The following is a 20,027-nucleotide window of genomic DNA, read 5'->3' as shown; positions in this document are numbered from 1 at the left end:
CCTATTCCATATTAAAACTTCCGGTGTCACTTCCGGATTCGCCAGTTTTCTAAATACATAATCACGAATTTTTCTATTTCTTTGTAATGAGCGATCAAAAATGCGTAGCGGTCGAGTCGCCCTTGGAAGTACGAGTTTCCATGTAAACATCAAAAATTCCAAAGGTGACTCGAAAGTAACTCAATTTTTATCGTAAGCATATGCATAGATTATGTTGTCATTCAGAAAATTGATTGCTCTTTTCAAATATCTTACCTAAACATATGCGTTGCATTTGAAAAACAAAATTTGCATCGATTTCCGATTAAACCGGGAGCGAAACCGGAAGTTTCAAAATGTAATCCGATAGATCGTAATGTCACATATAAAATTATATTTGACAAATTATTCGCATCTCGCCAAATAAAAAAGAGATAGGTGACCGTTGGACGCATCATGTATAGTGAAGTTGATAATATGCTCTAAGTACTCAACCTTTATTAGACCCCACCTTGGCAAAACTTTTTACAATCAAACTATAACAGCATAAAACAAAACAAAAAATGCATTATTTTCCTTGTTTCTTTAACATCCACATCCCCCAGTTCTCACCTCCTCACTAGCACTACGCATTCATCACCTCACTCCTACTTCTCCCTGTCATTTCCACCCCCGTACAATTACATAAAATGTGTTCAATGTCCTCTTCCTCCTCTCCATATATTCTACATTTTTTTTCTTCTTCTTGTTTCCATTTTCGCATCTGAATCTCGATATTGTTTTAACATTTTTTTTCTTCCCATAAATATTTTGGTAGCCACTCCCTTATTAGCTCTTTGTAACTACTACTTCCACGTGCGCTCCCTATCGTCGCTCTCTATTGTTATATCTGTACTTCCTGGTCCTTTTTCGCCAGCTCGTTTTCCATCTTTTTTCCGATACTTATCTCCTCGTGGTGACCTGAGCATGCCCGTATCCATTTCTTTCATAATATTTTCTCTTTGTTCTTTCCACAGTTCCCACATTCCTTTTACGTTCATCCGCGTTCTCAAGCATTCTTTCACCAATTCGCTTTCACTATCGGCCCTTTCCTCGAGTCTTACGGCCGCGCTTCCATTTTAGTTTATTTCTCAAATATACAATTTATTTATTTATTTATTTATTTATTATCCCTCTCTTGTTCTGGGACCTCAACAGGCTTGCGTTCAATTACAGAGTGACCCGCATAATGTTTTTTAGACGTGCCTCTGCAGAAGGTCTTAAGTTGTTCTATACTACTCCGATATTTACCTTACGAATTAGGAAAACTACAGGAAAACCTAATTCGGAGTTTATTTATTTATCCCTAATACCCATTTATAATATTTTCTTTGTACCTATTTCTTTCAGCTCCATTCCTTCCACCCCCATATCTCCGTTCCGTACATGAGCACCCCATTGAATAAAATAGACACTTTCTTGTTCTAAAATCATTTTTGAACCTCCTCTCTCCAATTCCCCACGCCTCTCTCATGGTCATCCCCTCTTTTTCCTTAATTCCATTATTTGCACATTTACCCCACTGTACCCTAAATATTTAATTTCTTTTACTTCTTCTATTCTTTCCTCCCTCCAGTTCCTTTCTATCTCCCTTTTTCGATTGGTACGCCGAGAAGAATATATCCATTGGTGATGAAAAAACTTTAAACGCGAAAATCTCGAAAAGAGTTTGTCGGAGGAACGTACTTTCAAGGGCAAAATGAATCGTCTGGATGAGACATATCTATTGATGAAGGCGAAGCGAATATCTTGAAAACGAATCATCTACCAAGAAAGTAAACATCGATAAATTACTACCTTATAACCTAACCACTGACTAAAGTACTTCGGTTTTGCGTTTTATCTGCACAAGAGTTGTATGTACAATTTATACTGCTTTCGTTCACTATTGTGTAATCAATTACCAACCTCCATATTATTTTCTCCCAATTCTTTTCTTCTATTCATGATTTAACAACCCCCTCCACATTTCAGAATATCATTTTCATGTTGTCCTTCTCTATTTTAAAAGATTTATTTCGTTTTTCTCTTTTCTTCTGTTATTTGTGTCTGTACCCCCTCCCATTCTATCTTCCAAACCCGACCGTTTTTTTCCTCTCCCGTCCTTTTCCTCTCTGCGATCCACATTATTATTTTATTATTTTTAGCGCATTTTTGCAAAAAATTTTTTTGGTAAAAAGTAGCTTTTAATCTCACTTTGGCTGGCTGGCTGGCTGGCTGGCTGGCAGCAAATGTGGGCGCGTAGAAGAACTCTTGTAGAAAGGCAACGGGTGTACGTGTATCTACAGGGCCGTGAAATTTGTCAACCTTAGGGACATGGCTACATGATGTGGGGTTGGCGACATCTGGGCGTCATCCTCGAGCGTAGTAAACTAACGTGAAGGTTTTTCAGTTTTTTCCTATCTTCTACTACAGTTTTGGTCCGATTCTTTTGAAATTGGTGTCGCCGGAAAGATGTTGTAAACGCGCACAACTCCTGCGTGGCGGAATTTTGTTTTTTGTCATAGGGGCGAAATTAACGACCTTTTGCGAGGCGGCGCGCGCGTCTTCGAGAAGTAGTCAGGCGCCTTTTACTTTCCGTTGCGAACTCACGCGGTTTAACGTTTCGTGAATCTCGNTGGTGGAGTCAAATCTTCAAACGCGAATTGCGGGTGAACGGGACGTCGGAAGGAGGTACCGTCAAAGGGAATGTGGTAGCCCTCGACACGATCTTCCTGATGGTGGAGTCAAATCTTCAAACGCGAATTGCGGGTGAACGGGACGTCGGAAGTGGGTACCGTAAAAGGGAATGTGGTAGCCTGCGACACGATCTCACTGATGGTGGAGTCAAATCTTCAATCGCGAATTGCGGGTGAACGGGACGTCGGAAGTGGGTACCGTAAAAGGGAATGTGGTAGCCCGCGACACGATCTCACTGATGGTGGAGTCAAATCTTCAACCGCGAATTGCGGGTGAACGGGACGTCGGAAGGGGGTACCGTCAAAGGGAATGTGGTAGCCCCCGACACGATCTTCCTGATGGTGGAGTCAAATCTTCAAACGCGAATTGCGGGTGAACGGGACGTCGGAAGGGGGTACCGTCAAAGGAAATGTGGTAGCCCCCGACACGATTTTCCTGATGGTGGAGTCAAATCTTCAAACGCGAATTGCTGGTGAACGGGACGTCGTAAGGAGGTACCGTCAAAGGGAATGTGGTAGCCCCCGACACGATCTTCCTGATGGTGGAGTCAAATCTTCAAACGCGAATTGCGGGTGAACGGGACGTCGGAAGTGGGTACCGTAAAAGGGAATGTGGTAGCCCGCGACACGATCTCACTGATGGTGGAGTCAAATCTTCAAACGCGAATTGCTGTGAACGGGACGTCGGAAGTGGGTACCGTAAAAGGGAATGTGGTAGCCCGCGACACGATCTCACTGATGGTGGAGTCAAATCTTCAATCGCGAATTGCGGGTGAACGGGACGTCGGAAGGGGGTACCGTCAAAGGAAATGTGGTAGCCCCCGACACGATCTTCCTGATGGTGGAGTCAAATCTTCAAACGCGAATTGCGGGTGAACGGGACGTCGGAAGGGGGTACCGTCAAAGGAAATGTGGTAGCCCCCGACACGATCTTCCTGATGGTGGAGTCAAATCTTCAAACGCGAATTGCGGGTGAACCGAACGTCGGAAGTGGGTACCGTCAAAGGGAATGTGGTAGCCCCCGACACGATCTTCCTGATGGTGGAGTCAAATCTTTAAAAGCGAATTGCGGGTGCACGAGGAAAGTGGGAAGCGGTTAGTGAATGTAGTAGCCTTCGACAAGATCTGTTATTGATGGTTGAATCGAAAGTGGCTAATAGAATACTGATCTGCCACACAAAAATGCGCTGAAGTCCCTTCGATCTCAAACGAGGACTTTGATAATTTTTTCTTACTTTCTTTTACACTTGACACGTATCATGTCAATATACCGAGTGGTGCATCTAAAACAAGGCGACTTTAATAACCGGGAATCGTAATGCGATCATCATGCGGTTTTCATTATCTTATATTGTCACTAGGGGGGTCCTACTTGAGGGCGCTTTAAAATAAAGCATTCAGAAAAATACCCCCTAAGTTTACGTTTCCGGGAGTGTTTTGCATTAGAGGTAAAATGTTCTCGATCGCCATCCAATGTATGTAATTCTTGTAATTGTGATTTGTGGCGCATGGTAGAGCGTTGGGCTATAAATCCAGAGGTCGGGTGTTCGAACCTAGGTTGAGGTGAATTTTTCATCTGTGGCAGAGATGGAAATTACCTTAGACCAAATAAATAAAAATAATGCCCGTCATACAGGTAATAAATACTCACCCTTTGAAAGTGGACACATACATTGAGGAACGGAATGCGGTTCTCATCAAACATATCGCCACTTGGGGATACATTTAATTGTAATTGTCATGTGCTTTGTACTGCTAACTTTATCCTCATCAAGTAAGATTCAGGCCATTTACCGTTTTTATATTGACATAATTGTATTTGGAAAACACAAATCTGCACGAAAATTAAGAAATCCGAAGAAAAAAGTTCGGGAGTTCACTCAAAAAATAAACAAAATCAACAACGTGATACTTCCGTCAAAAGTGGGGGTATAGTAATAATGAAAAATGAATTAACATCAACATCGCCCGATAGCTTCCTTTAGCGAGGTCTAGCTGATGCCAAATCATACCCCAATAACACTGTGTACAAAACGAGTAATTAAGTAATTAGAAAACGTTTACACATTTTTTGCGATTGATCTTATTGTGGAAAACAAATTTGTATTGGATTGGAAAAATCCAATACAATTTTGCATTCTATATGCACACCTATGACCACACACCAAGGACTAGTAGAATAAAATACCACTTAAAGTATAAAATGAACATAATATAGACTTAATTCTATCTCAACAGTGGTTTACGTAATATAATATATTCTTAAACCTATAAAACTACATTAGATCTTTAGTGCGGTAAATTGACGTATATCATTAAAACCATTTTATTGCATATTACATTACCTATCTTATCGTGTTTAGACTACATAGAGCAAGAAGCGACAACAGAAAAAGGTAGGTGAAACTTCCACGTCTACAAAAATTAAGATATTAATGGCGCAATGTCGTAAAATAACACTTTACGAACTGCAATTTTAATTTAAAAGTTACCATCAATCAGTCTTATCAATTTTTATAAAACGTTTAATAGCTGCAAAGAGAAACCTAGCAAGTATAGATATAAGGATAGGTACAGCTTAATATAAACGTCAGGTATATAAAATTCAGGACTGTAAAGTGCGGTTAAAATTGAAATTGCGTTGAAACCACAAGCGGAAAAGTAAGTGAAAATGACAGTTGTTTGTAGACCCCAGAAGGATAAATTCGACGTAAGCTTTTGCTGCACCTTACCCCCCAATTTCGTTATCTCGTCTCATCTATCTATACGCTTTTAATGGATTTTTATTTTTTCGATTTTTAACGCGCCTGTAACCTTTAACACTGTGAAAGTTGATAAGTGCTTAGAGGCCGCACACTACTGAAGTGGATATCTATATTAAAGAAAATCGATGCCATATAATAAATGACAGTGTAATAATGCACGACTTTCCTATAATCTATACAGTACTTAACATTAAATACACATTTTCCTATTGTTTCACATCAATTTAATGTTGTTAGATTTACAAAGGCTTAACACAAGCGAAAGTGTGATTGTGAAGTGCATTAATATAAATACTAGCTTCGAATTCTAAATTAATAACTACAACATTGCGTGATAAGATACAATAAACGAGTAGTCAACGGAATGGATGTCCTTAGTCAAAATGGCGTCCACTTATGCATAAACCATTATTATATGCCATTCAATTCAAACTATTTAGAATTTCGTTCGTTATTTGAGCCATACCAGTTTTCAACTTATAGTTGTTTATGTTATGTTTTCGTGTCCAATATCGTGCATATATATCTTATTTCTATTTGATTACTTGTTTAATAGTTGTTTCACCATAAAGTTTTCGTGTTTTAATATTACTTTTCCATTATTTACTTCCTTTTCTACTCTAGATTTTTGATAACATGTATTTCGTGTCATATTTACTTCTGCATTGTTATGCCAAATTACTATTTAATTGTTGAATGCGTACCTATATATGCCATACCCTTAATATAAAAGAGTGGCGCAAAAAGAACGTATGTATGGATGTCAGTGACGTATTGTAACCTGAGTTAACTAATAAAGTGAAGATAGCGGTGTTATTCTCCCCCTCCCTACGAACTTGCAAACAAAAAGATCAACAATGTGTTGACGAATATTAGATGATAAGATTTGCTTTAAGACTGGATGTATGTTTGGTGACGAAAGCGCACTGGACACACTTTAAATCCTTGATGATATTGCTTGTTAATAAATAGATATGTTTTATAATTAGCTTTGTCATTCGTTGCATAGTCACACTGGACACATTTAAAAAGAGTCTCCTGTGTCCAAATGGACGAAAACTTAAATGAGGGTATTTCCATGGAAAACTCTCTACAAGATGAAAACTCCAAACTGTTAACTCTGGTGTATAATCTAAAAGCTGAGAATAAAAACTTATCCAAGGATATTGCAGATCTTAAGAACGAATTAGATAGTTTGAAAAGCCTCTGCTATCAATCTAATACTAGGGATTATTTTACTCAAACAGATGCACTTGTTAATTGCACTGAAATAATTAATATAAAGGAGCAAGTTAAACTTACTCTAACCAAAAATGCTTCCCTTCAGACCCGTACAACTGATACATCATACAAAAGTACCCAAACATCCATTAATAAATCCGACGCGGAATCTCAGACGATCAACCAGATTATTAATTCTACGAAGGAAATGAAGAAGCAAATCTCAGCCCATCGTACCTCGAATATTTCATCCAACAATAGAACTTCAAATAGTAATTCAAACAAGAAGACTCCTTCAGCCACAAACAATGTTTCCCTGTATGAAGAACTGCGACTTAACAAAACCAACTTTCCGAGTATAACGCCCAGCACCTTCCCTTCTACTAATCTGGTCCCAAAAAATAAGGTACTTATGCTAAGCGACAGTAATGGCAGACTCTGCTCCACAATGTTGAGAGATCTTCTTCCCAACGAGTATGCAGTGACATCAATTTTCAAACCTAACGCGAAGTTCGAAAATGTAATTGAAGATATAGATCATCTGACATGCGAATTCAATGACAAAGATCACGTCATAATTCTTGCCGGTGCAAACAATGCTCTTCGGTGCTCAAAATTTGACATTAAATTAGTACAACAGTTAATTTTAAAATTAAGTAAGACCAACCTAATAATTTGTGGGGTCCCTTTCTGGACTGGACGATCTGTTTATAATAATATAGTGCACGACATTAACGCGAAGATGATGGCCGCCTCTCAACGATCCAACGTCACCTTTCTGGATACCAACAGAATTCTTAACTCGCCTAATTATTTCACTAGACACGGTCTGCATATAACTCCAAAAGGTAAGCGTCGTTTACTCAAATTAATATCTTCGTGCATTCAATTCGCAAAAAATGCTTCGGTTACTAAAAGAAATACCCAATCCGCTGGGCCTACCTTCACTACGTGCGGAAACCTAATTGTTATTCAACCTGTAACTTCGTTATCTGAAAAAGAGTGTAGTGCATCCGCGGAGTGCTGGAACAATGGCCATGCAAGCGAAGTGGACTACATTGCTCCACTTAAATTAGACATTTTACCCACTGAATCCTCTAAGGTAGTTAGAGATTTAAACTAAACCTCGCCGACGTACCAACAAATCTTAGTTTACGGAATGAAGATGTAGACATAGTGCCGTTGCAAAATGTTAATAATGTTAAGAATAGTACTATTGTAAACCTGCCCAAAAAGAACTTGGACATCGTCCTAATAAACGTCCAAGGTCTTAGTATGCCCAAAATCGCACAAGTTGAAGTCGACTTCATTGATTCAAACTTTAATTTCCTTTGTCTTACTGAGACATGGTGCAACGATGATTCGATCAAAACAATGAATTTGCCCAACTATAGCACTATGTCAACCTATTGCAGAACATCGCGTAGGTAAATGTGGTGGTACTGCCATCATGTACAAAATGGGCGTAAATGTTTGTAAACTGGATTTTGATATCTCTAACTATTGTGTGGAGATGCACATTGAAATGTGTGGACTAATCTGGAATCATGTATCCAAAATATATATATTTGTTTGTTACCGTCCACCAAGTGGTGATTTTAATGTATTTTTAGACAAAATAAATGGTCTACTTCAACGTGTGTTTAAGAGTTCTAACAAATACATTTTGGTAGGAGACTATAACGTGCACTTTGGTTCTAAAGATAGTCGCTGCGAGGAACTAAATAGCTTACTGTTATCCTACAATTTAAGAGGTCTGGTTGGAAAACCAACAAGGATGCAAAACATCTTAGATAATGTGTTCACCAATATGTACGGTGATGTCCAGTGCGATGTGCAACCTTGTTTATTTTCCGACCATCAATATGTAACCTTTTATGCAAACCTAATACAACAAAAACCGGTTACGCTTTATAGGCAGATGAGAGACTTTAACAACGCCTCCATATCACGTTTTTGTACCATGCTTCACAATGAAAGTTGGTCCCAACTTGAAGTCTATTTACATTTTAATGAGGCATTTACTTACTTCTATAATACCTTAGTATCTCATTTTAACATTAGTTTTCCCAAAAAAAATACGGCATTTTCAAATAATGATAAAGTGTATAAGAGGTGGGTGAATAAAGATATTAAAAAGTCAAGTAGAAATATTAAAGACCTATACAAACTACAGAAATTGTATCCAGCACTTTATCCTCAATATTTAAGTGAAAAACGTAAATACGGTAGACTCATTGCTGCGCATAAGAGGGCATTCTATCAGAATCTAATTAATACTTCCCATAATAAAACTAAAGCAGCCTGGAATATCATTTCATTCTCTCAAGGTAACTCAGGCGCGTGTAGCAAAAATATCACTCTTCTTGAGGAAGGTAATATGTTAGACGATCCTAAAGAAATAGCCGATAAATTCAATAAAAGATTCGTAAATGGTCCTCAGGAAATTGTAAACTCCATGCAATCCAATAATCTAAGTTATACCGGATGTAAATTCAACAACATAAAATCTGTCACAAATAGTATGTGTGCTCTTCCTTTCACCACCGATGAACTATTACTCGTCCTAAATAAAATAAAATCAAAGAAAACATCAGGACCAGATGATATCCCTACAAATTTGTTGAAATCTATTGCACCAATAATAATTTTTCCGTTAACGTTTCTAATTAATCTATCCTTTGCTCAAGGTATTTTTCCCGCTCAATTAAAAATGTCTATAGTTCATCCAATCCACAAGAAAGGTTCAACGCATGATGGTAACAACTATAGACCTATATCTGTCAGTCCGGTGCTGTCAAAAGTCTTCGAGTATGCTATGCTCGATAGATTAACCGGTCATTTACATAAAAATGATATCATAACAAACCGACAACACGGATTTCGTACCGGATATTCTACTATGTCCGCCATAAACTCATTTCTCAGCGACGTAATTTCTCACCTTGAAAATAAGCGACATGTAATAGGAATGTTTTGTGACCTAACAAAGGCTTTTGACTGTGTCAACCATAAAGTCTTGATAGAAAAATTAGAGTTTTATGGAATCCGGGGTGTAGTCTCGCAATGGTTCCTATCCTACTTATCGGGAAGATCTCAGTATGTAGAAATAAAGTGCAATTCCAATTCCAAGATCACAAAGTTCTCATCGTGCCTTTTGCCGATGAACATTGGCGTACCACAGGGCTCGATTTTAGGGCCAATCCTGTTTCTTTTATTTATCAATGATATTGTTTTCATTTTGAACTCTGTAATCATGTATGCGGATGACACTACTGCAATAGTTTCCGGTAAAACTATTCTTGACCTACAACAACGGGCAAGTGGAATTCTATCGACGCTTCAAGGGTGGTTTAATTTTAACAAACTTCATTTAAACAATAGCAAAACGTACTGCATTTTATTTTCTTCTATTTCTCCCACCACCGATGTATCCCTTCTTGCTAATGTTCCAGTGCAACAATCAGGGAAATACCTGGGAATGTGCTTGGATACAAAATTAAACTGGAAGTGCCACTGCTTATGCTTGATAAAAAAGCTTAATGTTTGTTGCTTTCAAATCCGTAGTATCAGACAGTTGATTGGTGTATATTTCACATTGTCCTTCTATTATGCGGAGGTTCAGTCAAGGTTATGTTACGGTGTTCTTTTCTGGGGATCATCTACACTGGCCGCTAAAGTTTTTATTGTACAAAAACGTATAATACGATGTTTATTGGGCATAAAGCAGCGGGAGTCTTGCCGACCATATTTCATCAAATATAACATCCTCACCCTTCCATCGCTATATATATTGGAAGTATTAACTCATATCTACAAAAATAAACACCAACTTAGGCGCAACAATGAATTTCACTCGTATAACACCCGAAATAAAGGAGACCTTAGTATACCTATGGCAAGGTTAAAAATCTCAAAACAATCTCCAAACTCTGTAGGAATCAAACTATTCAACCACCTCCCAACCTCAATTAAAAACCTGCATACGCTCAAAGATTTTAAAAGATCAATAAAAAATATTCTAAGCGAAAATGCTTTTTACACTGTCGACGAGTTTTTAGAAGTAAGTAAGTGCTCAAGGTTTTAAGTTATGTTATGTTATCTTTATGTTAAATTATGTCAATGTTTTCTTTGCTTTTTCTTTCTTTTTTCTTCATTTTGTGACATGTCCTAATACAATATTATATTGTCAACAGGAAACAATAAAAGTTATGAAGTATGAAGTGTTAAAATGCTCATGCGCATGTGCGGTGTTCTACTAACGGTGCAAAATATATGTGTCTGCTATGTTGGCACAGACGCTCCTTATTGATAGTAAATGGGAGGATGTATCTATGCACATTCGCGATTCATATTAACACTAGAGGTGTCGATGTAATTTACAAATGGCGAATGTAGGTGGGAGCGATTTGTAAACAGCGGGTTTTTAAGTGAAGTTGTACTAATTTTAAAGTGAATCGAAGTTTTTGAGACCTAAAATTTAACCCATTAATCCTATCCTACATGAAAGGTTATCTTGAATTAGTTTAAACACACAATTAACTTAATTTTCTAATTACAAATAAAGACGTCGATTATGCTTTAAAACAGCCTTACTATTTGTGGCATAATTACACTGACCACAAATTAAACAAGAGGTATTTTTCGATGTACACGCACTACAATATTGATTACTTTTGGCCATTGTAAATAAACATCATATGGAATCGCACATTGTAAAACAAATTGATTACCGCTTATTGGCGCTTTCAACGCGTAGCTATGTAATATGTCATTATTTACTTTGCAAAGTCTAAGTGGCCTCTAGGTATAGCTAATAAAATAGGTCGATACCTACTATTCACTTTTATCCCATATAAATGCACTAGCTATACGTTTCATAAACACTTCCAATTATTCATTTATCATACACGTGTAATCGATTGTTCTATACAACAAACAGTATAAAATAAATAATCCTGTCTACTAAATAAAAATGAAAAAAAAACTAAAAAGTAAACACATATGAGCGACAACATTAATATGAAATCGATAATAAAATAAAAGGGAATATAAAACACTAAATGAACTTTTCCTACAATGTAAACTTAAACTACTTAAAATCAGAGTATATACCTATAACTGGATAAATAGGTAGATTTTCAAATACCATAAAAAGCTTATTCGTTTTTAAATTGTTAAGTATACCGCTCCAAAAAACATGCACGTTTCTAACATGTTCGAAGTTTATACTGTTCGTATAATCCTTAAATATCAATTAGAAAGCCTCCTACTAACAAGGATTCCTCTTTGGCGATGTCCATTAATAAAAACAGCACAACGATAGTTTAAAGGCACTCCGCTACGCGTCATGCTTTTAAACGTTATAAGTGCTTTAAAGATCAATTATACGCGCGTTTTTATAGTATTTATATTATAATTTAAAAATAATGGAAACTAGATTCAACTGTTATGTGGAGTGACTTAAAGCAGCATGATGAATCACAGCAGTTACCAACGTAAAAGCACGATACGCGCCCGCATACGATTCGGAGACTCCCACTCCGATGAGATACGACGGATGTAGGGTGAGCTAAACGGAAAGTGGAATTCTATATGCCATATCTGCTTTATGTCAAATAAAATAAAATCATATTGGCGTTATACATGAGTACATGTCTAATTAAGTGGGTTGTTTATTCGTAATTCCATGATTGCCATGGAAATGCTACTTATAGTTTGCTTATAAAAATCGTCTTTGAAATAAAATGACTTGGATTGAACAAGGTAACACACAGTCCATTCGGTGGCTTGTTTCAGATGCATACGGAAAGTTGGGACCTGCAAAATTCAAATGCAAAGACGGATTATTAAAAATTTCACGGGTTGATAGCGTATATGAATAGGAATCATCTTTCAAACAAGGTCTTAAATGCATCAATAATGCTGGCTGGCCGGCTGAAGCTTACATAAGATATGCTTCATTTTTAGAGATAGTTCCGTCATGTTGCTCGACTTTAAAGCACGTTTGTGTCATATGCGTAAGATATAACTAAGATATTAATTTGATGTACGCCTGCAAGAAGACATTACACAAGATCGTGATGACTGCAATTGATTTTATCCGACTGTGTGGCTCAGTGGTAGAGCGTTGGGCTACATATCCGGGAGGTCGGGTGTTCGAACCTGGGTTGAGGTGAATTTTTCATCTGTGGCAGAGATGAGAATTATCTTAGATCAATTTCGAGCATTCCGCCGGCTACTCCGAATTAGGTTTTCCGACAGTTTTCCTAATTCGTAAGGTAATTACCGGAGTAGTATAGAACAACTTAAGACCTTCAGCAGGGGCACCTCTAAACAGCATTATGCGGGTCACTTTGTAATTGGGCGAAAGCCTGTTGAGGACGCAAAACAAGAGACGGACAATCACTAAATAAATAAAAAATAAATAAATCAATGATTGGGATGCTAATTAATACGTTTAGGTATTGAATTTAATAATAAGTAATAAGGAACGAAAGCGCTTACTGATTTCTTACCCACGGAAATGTACTTACTCATGTTATATTTAATATTTTAATTCTTTAGAATCAATTAAAAAATATTGGTTCAGATATATTTAAAGAAATTTCTGTAACTGTTTTAAAATATCGCATATTTTTTTCTCATTTTTCTTTTTCAAAAAATTTGTATTTATAAAATGCTTTTAAATTATCATTAAATTATTATTATTTTATCTAAATCAAAATTTTAATGTGTAGTGTACGTCCATAGTTCGCATATGTTTTTAAGATATTTATATTTATTTATAATTTGTAGTTTATATCCTGTATTTTGGTACTTCTGACAATAAAATGATTGATTGATAAAAGACTCTCCTTACATATCTAAGATAGGTAAATGTAGGTATGTATATTTCATGAACGATGAATGAATGCCCTTTAATTTATAGTATTACAGAAAAATCTAAGATATTGATGGGATTAGGAAGAACATAATTTACTTACTCAAGGTGTAAAAGCCTTAATCCAGTGTTCGTTTAGAAATCTTTTGATTATAAGTAATAATATAATAGGTACAGTTAAATAATAAAAAAATAGTAATAGTCGATCCTGAAGCTTAAAAAAATTACCTAGCAAAGGTAAGTTACTTACGTATAGATTTATTTCCTATTCCTAAACTTTTCCGGTAAAGCTTTTTTCAAAAAATTGAGATCATGCAAATATTGTGAGACAATGACAAGCTAGGTATAATATCTAAGTGATATTTGTACCTACCTACAAGTAATCTATAAGCACATTGAAATTGAAAGTATTACTTACTTTAGTGAATTAAAAAAAGTGAATCCGACGTCAAAAAAAGGGTATCCGTCGGATATATAAGCAACTCCTTTCTTTAAGCTTACATAAGCAAATTAGTATAATAGCATTATAATAGCTGCAAGTTAAGGATAACGTCTCCTTGTAAATATCTAAGCGTCTACCGACACACATTCATACCTATACACTTACAGCAAGCGATTTATTTTTGTATACAACATTTGGAATAATCTGCCTCAATATGATCATAAATTACCTTTTTTGGCGCCACTTAATCAGTATGAATTTTTAAATGTATACTTATGCAGTGTAAATCGACAAACTTATTGATCAAACATGCATAATAAATGGGAAAAAACACAAACTTCATACCTGATAACCTTTCTTTAACAACTTGCGAAGCAAAGGCAGCTGCGGCCGCCGATCTTTGCAAGACGGGGTCCAGACTCAAAGCCCATGGATTAAAAACAGTTCCGGGGCTTGTGGGTCCTCCAACAGGTCGATGCGCTGGCACCCTTAACACACCCTGTCCATAGTAACCCGAAGGAATAAAAGCACCGACGCCTCTCGGTGGAGGTAATCCATGCGGATGATAAGATAAGTGTGTGGAAATTTCGGGACTTTCGGGTTCCGATTTGTCTTCGAGGTGTTTGCCTAATAAATTAGATATACTGAATGGTAGTGTTGTAGTTGTCGATGAATGCGAATTCGGCACCGTTTCCGGGCTTGAGCAATGACTCCTTGAACTTCTTGGCTCACTGTCACTATTTGATAAACGACTGTCTGTATCTAAAACGTTTATTTCATGATCGTCCTCCATCAGTTCGTGGTCTGACATTGCTAATTAAAGTCTTCAATTAGGTACGCTAATTACTGAACCATTAACACTACCCCATTAATTTTAAACATTTTATAATAATGAAACGATGTATACGAGTATGCACCGCAATAGCCGTAAGTGCTCAGACCTTCGCTCGGGAGTTGTTACCGAAACACTAGACAGTCAAGTTCTGGTTGCCATAGCATCGGCAACACAGATACAATACGAGTAATGATTGGTTGGGCTCTTTACGATGGCTCCTCCTTTTACATCCCCTATTGGATTAAACAGATTCGAACTAAATTGAATATCTTTCTGTTAAGTTTTTTTTAGATCTTGAATATCTTTCTGTTAAGTTTTTTTTAGATCGGGCAAGTAGTTCAATTTTCATTCATACAAATTTTCCCATACCTGCCACGATTCGCTTCAGAGGAAAATTTTAAAATGATGGCGCTTTAGAAAAGAATTTATATCATGTAGGTAGTGCTTGTGTTTAGATAGATACTCATATATTAACGACCCGTGTTCATTATTTTTATTATTGATTTAAGGCCCGCGTTTGATTAACTTCTCGGATAGGGATAGGAATGGGTAATTTTAACATATGCCACGCTACATTTTATTTAGTTCTAGTACAAAAAAATATATACCTTACAATGTAAATAATATATGTATTTTATCATTTATGGCGAATAAAAATTTTTCATTTAAATTTTTTTTTTAAATGTCGACTACTTTGGCCATAGGTACTAAAAGACACAGGATGGTACATATATAATGTGATACCTACCTACAACACGAAAAATCTAGATATGTATATAGGTAGTGTTTGATAATTATGGCAAACCGTTACTTTCCATATAGGTTTGCGTTAATTTAGGTCAGATTCAGTCGGGGGATAAGATGAGTCCAATTTGATCCGCAATACGAGAGATATCAGCGAACCCTAGGTTAATCGAGCGAGCGTTTAGCATGCGGATTCACCTGGTAAGTAAGTCCGGTCGGATTGGGCGAATCAAAGCTTTAAGATCCCATGTAACAAAACCAAAATTGCATAATTGAAGTGACCGGAAGGGCTTTTTAGGATCATATATACACTGTGTTCAGCGAGGAATGGAACAGCGGGGAACAAATGCAGATTTTAAAATTCTTAAAACTTTGTTATAAATGTATAATAGGTATAAAATATATAAATAAAATATATATATATAATAATATTGTTTTATAAATTTAACATGTTCATTCATAAAAATTTCTGCATGATCTGAACAACCATCAGATATCAAACTTTCTCAATCGTGTACGAGTTATGTCAAATAATATGAATTGTACTCAAGATTGAAATAGCTTTATTTGTTTAGTACCCATCGAAAATTTGATAATAACAACAGAGTGAATGGTTTATTAGATTTTAGTTTACAATTTTAAATAAATTTTCTTAATAACAATTTTCGATATTAGATCAAATAAAAGAATTTTTCTTTTAAAAGAAAATTCATATTACATATTTTTAACATAGATACCTCGTATACGTCTCAACATATTTCTCAAATAGAAATTAAACACAACAAGAATTTTCTAATTTGCAAAAATGAGGTGACCTAATAAACAACTGCGGGAAGTTTTCATCTTAAGAGACCTTTGATACATCAGTACCATCAGATCGAAGTGAAATTTCATCATGAAATGCCTTTTCCATAAAAAATGACTACCAGGTGGTTGCGAATAACCGCTAGACACCATCATGGCTTGATATGTAAACTACTTAATTCTAGTAAATCTGGTTCAACGGATGCCATATCATTCAAATGCTTCATATATCTAGTAAAGAAATTCGCCCACAAGTCATTCATCTTTTTAGGGCCTTGACAACGGCTTACGAGGAAATTGAGAAAATCTTGAGGGCAGGCAACACGATAAGATTTGATGACAACGCGAGTTGAAAGGATTTGAAGAACTTAATAAATAGAACTCGGTGAATAGAAAAATTAGGGATAATTCGGAGCAAATTTGCGAAAAGCTATACATTTTAGAGTAACATAATGAGATATAGGGAGAGCTTTGGGAGGATCTTGGGACGGATAGGTAGTAAAGCTAAACGGGAATATACAGGAATTAAAGCCAGTATAAATGCGAGGTACAGAAACCACTTTCCCTTGGTTGAAAGAGCTCATAGAGAACTGAATGCAACCTCTGCCACTCTAGACGATCGTGTTAGTGGTTCCTAGACCGTATAGGAGCACGAGTAAATAAACCCTTAAATCAGATCCAAAAAAGCGGCAGAGCACCTTGGTGTGATCCAACGGGGTCATTGGATTTGACCCATTTTCAATAGGCTTATTACTTGTGGCATATAGGTCAACTATGCAAAGTTTGAACCGAATCGGTCCAAGCGTTTGACAGTTATCATGACGAACACCATCGATTTCCCTATAAAACTTGCATCGCCTTGCTCTGCCGCTTAATAAACATCCTCTCCAAGGATGATGGCGTGGTCATTAGGGGTATTTCTTTGCAACGATATCGCGGTCTGCGTCTTCTTTTGCTGTTTTCTCTCAATCCTCTCAAGGGCAAAATCAGGACAGAGATGCTCAATGAGACCAACCTTGTTTTTGTTATTCGAGAGCATCTATTAATCATGTATTGTCCTGTAATTGGAATATTCTGTTCTGTTATTATTATTCTCTTGGGGGACTGACGACTATGACGATGGACTATGCGTCAAACACAATTTCAGCTGATGCCGTAGAAGACCGACTTTGTGGTTCAATGGTAGAGCGTTGGGCTATAAATCCGGAGGTCGGGTGTTCGAACCTGGGTTGAGGAGAATTTTTCATCTGTAGCAGAGATGGGAATTACCTCAGACCTGTTTCGAGCATTCTGCCAGCTACTCCGAATTAGGTCTCCCTGCAGTTTTCCTAATTCGTAAGGTAAATACCGGAGTAGTATATAGAACAACTTAAGACCTATAACGGTTTCATTTGGGCGCAAAAAGAAATGCCGGTATTGCTCCGGTCTAGCTCTGATGCAGGAGCGAGGCGGTTCAGATTTCAGGGATATATTCGCGTGGTTCTGATTGACTAGGGTAGCGCCACTACGTTTGAAAATGCAAGAAGATACCTACAGGAAACGCAGAACCTGAAAGATAAAAGGACACACAACAACACATACCTGTAAATTCAAAAAAAAAGAACTATTGGGGGTGAACTGGTCGTTTATTAAATTAGTTGTTGATATGCATAGAATTTAAAGATCTGTATATCTATAATATCAAGGGATCGCTGTATCTCGAACGGTTAATAAAAATTTTAGATTAAAGTTCCAAACGTACAAATAATGAAAATAAAATAAACTCTTGCAGTAGCAAGTGCCGCTAGATCCTCACGCTTGGGGTCTAGAGCGTTTAAAATGAAAATCAAAAATAATTAGTGCGGGGGTAAAACAAAGGCCTTTCTTTCACGGGCTACTAAAAACGTACCTCACCTCGGGCATTCTACCTTTTTAAGAACCAAAAAAAAACAACAGGCTATCTTGATAACTGCCTAACAATCATAAACGTACAAAAATAATAATTCGGTGCAGTAGGCACAACCAAAAAAAATAGTTCTAATCGTCCGACCAACCAGAAGGGTTGTCGGTTTTAAAGTAATACATAACCAATAACAGCACAACGATGTTTTTATTTTACTTATCGTTTTTTTTTTCTTTACGTGACCAGTGTTCAGTGATAAATTGTTGAAATTAAAACACGAATTACAACAAAACAAAGGAACTGAAAGGAAGTAAGGAGAGGAAGGGAACAAAATTGCAAGGGTGTCTCTACGTGGATGCAGGGTTCGATGGTTCGTTGCAAAGTAGTCGGGAAGGTTCAAGTAATACACAGCTGACCTTTCGTTGTAGAATACCGTTCCACAATTGGGGTTGGTGATGCCACGCAGAGAACGACAGGGACGCACTTGTAGGGGATGATCGGTGATGGCTCTGCGATGAATGGGGCGCAGGGCTCCTTCTTATACGGGTTGATGTCGATGGTAAAGCTATGCGCTTCCCTCACAATGATGGACGAGACGAAAAACGTACAAATTGGTAGGTAGTAAAAATCGGCTCTAAAGATCGTAAACGAGCCAAAGTATCAAGCCGATGACCAATGTGCTTCCAAAATCCGCTTGGCGAAACTCCAAAAATATTACCATGAGAACCAAAAACGTCTCCAAAATTGGGTAACAATTAGAAAATATTTACTTCAATGTGTGAAGATCCTTATAATTAATTAAGATGAAATTTTTACACAAATGAAGATTGGCACGCTGGACATACGACCATGCCAGAATCAAAAAGTGACCGGAAAAGAAGATAAAAGGTAAAGGAATTTTATCACAAGGACAAGGACAATACTGGTTTTTAAAATTTAAATACTGAATCTGTACTCTATTCTAACAGGCAACCAACCATACATACGGAAGAAACATAGGGAACGAAACAAACTGTTATAGACCTTCTGCGGAGGCACCTCTAAACAACATTATGCGGGTCACTCTGTAATTGGGCGCAAGCCTGTTGAGGGCCCAGAACAAGAGAGGAATAATAAATAAATAAATTAAGACCGTCGGAATCGCTCTGCCAATTTGATGATCTTTTGGGTGCCATCCCCAGGAATCTCATCAAAAGCTACACGTACATTTTTCGGTTCACCCCGTACAGCCTTTCTTCTCAGGCAGTGTGGCAGTTTATGTGGGGGACACTCCCCGTGCCACTGGTGATGGATACGAGTTTATCGATTGGAAAGGTGAATTGTTATTGTACCAGGAGTTCCCTACGGGGCTACGCACAACGAAGCACTGCGAAGATCGTCATAATTACTTATGCCCACTCTACTACCATTTCTGCACGCATTGTAGCACGTTGACTAATAACATTGGTACCTACTTACAAAGTATTCAACTTTGATTTCTGCCTTAATTTCTATGCATGTTTAAAAAAACTCACTTCATCCACAAAAAAAAAGTGATTTGGTACATTTCTGGAGAAAGTTACGCAAGGTGACCGGGCATTAGGCCGCCAGACATTAGGACGCAGTCACTGGGCCGCAAGACAATAGACCGCAAAGGAAGTCGGCCGCAGTCATTAGGACTCGGACATTAGGACGCGGATATTGGGACGCGGACATTGGGACGCAGACATTGGGACGCGGACATTGGGATGCGGCCATTAGGCCGCGGACATTGGG

At 37.3% G+C, this 20,027-nt stretch overlaps 1 protein-coding gene across 1 annotated transcript in view; it reads right to left on the bottom strand.

Annotated features, from left to right (window-relative positions):
* The window catches only part of LOC116175368 (T-cell leukemia homeobox protein 3-like), a 43,106-nt gene extending 28,133 nt beyond the window's left edge, over positions 1-14,973 (bottom strand). The window contains exon 1 of the mRNA XM_031493441.1: positions 14,353-14,973. Coding sequence (XP_031349301.1) covers positions 14,353-14,818 — 466 coding nt within the window. The 5' untranslated portion in view covers positions 14,819-14,973. The remainder of the gene's footprint in view (positions 1-14,352) is intronic.
* Between the last annotated feature and the right edge of the window lie 5,054 nt (positions 14,974-20,027).

The sequence above is a fragment of the Photinus pyralis genome, unplaced genomic scaffold, assembly GCF_008802855.1.
Source record: "Photinus pyralis isolate 1611_PpyrPB1 unplaced genomic scaffold, Ppyr1.3 Ppyr1.4_LG7, whole genome shotgun sequence".
NCBI classification, from domain to species: Eukaryota; Metazoa; Arthropoda; class Insecta; order Coleoptera; family Lampyridae; genus Photinus; species Photinus pyralis.
Note: the sequence above shows the minus strand (reverse complement) of the source record. Positions and strands in the feature narration are given on the sequence as shown.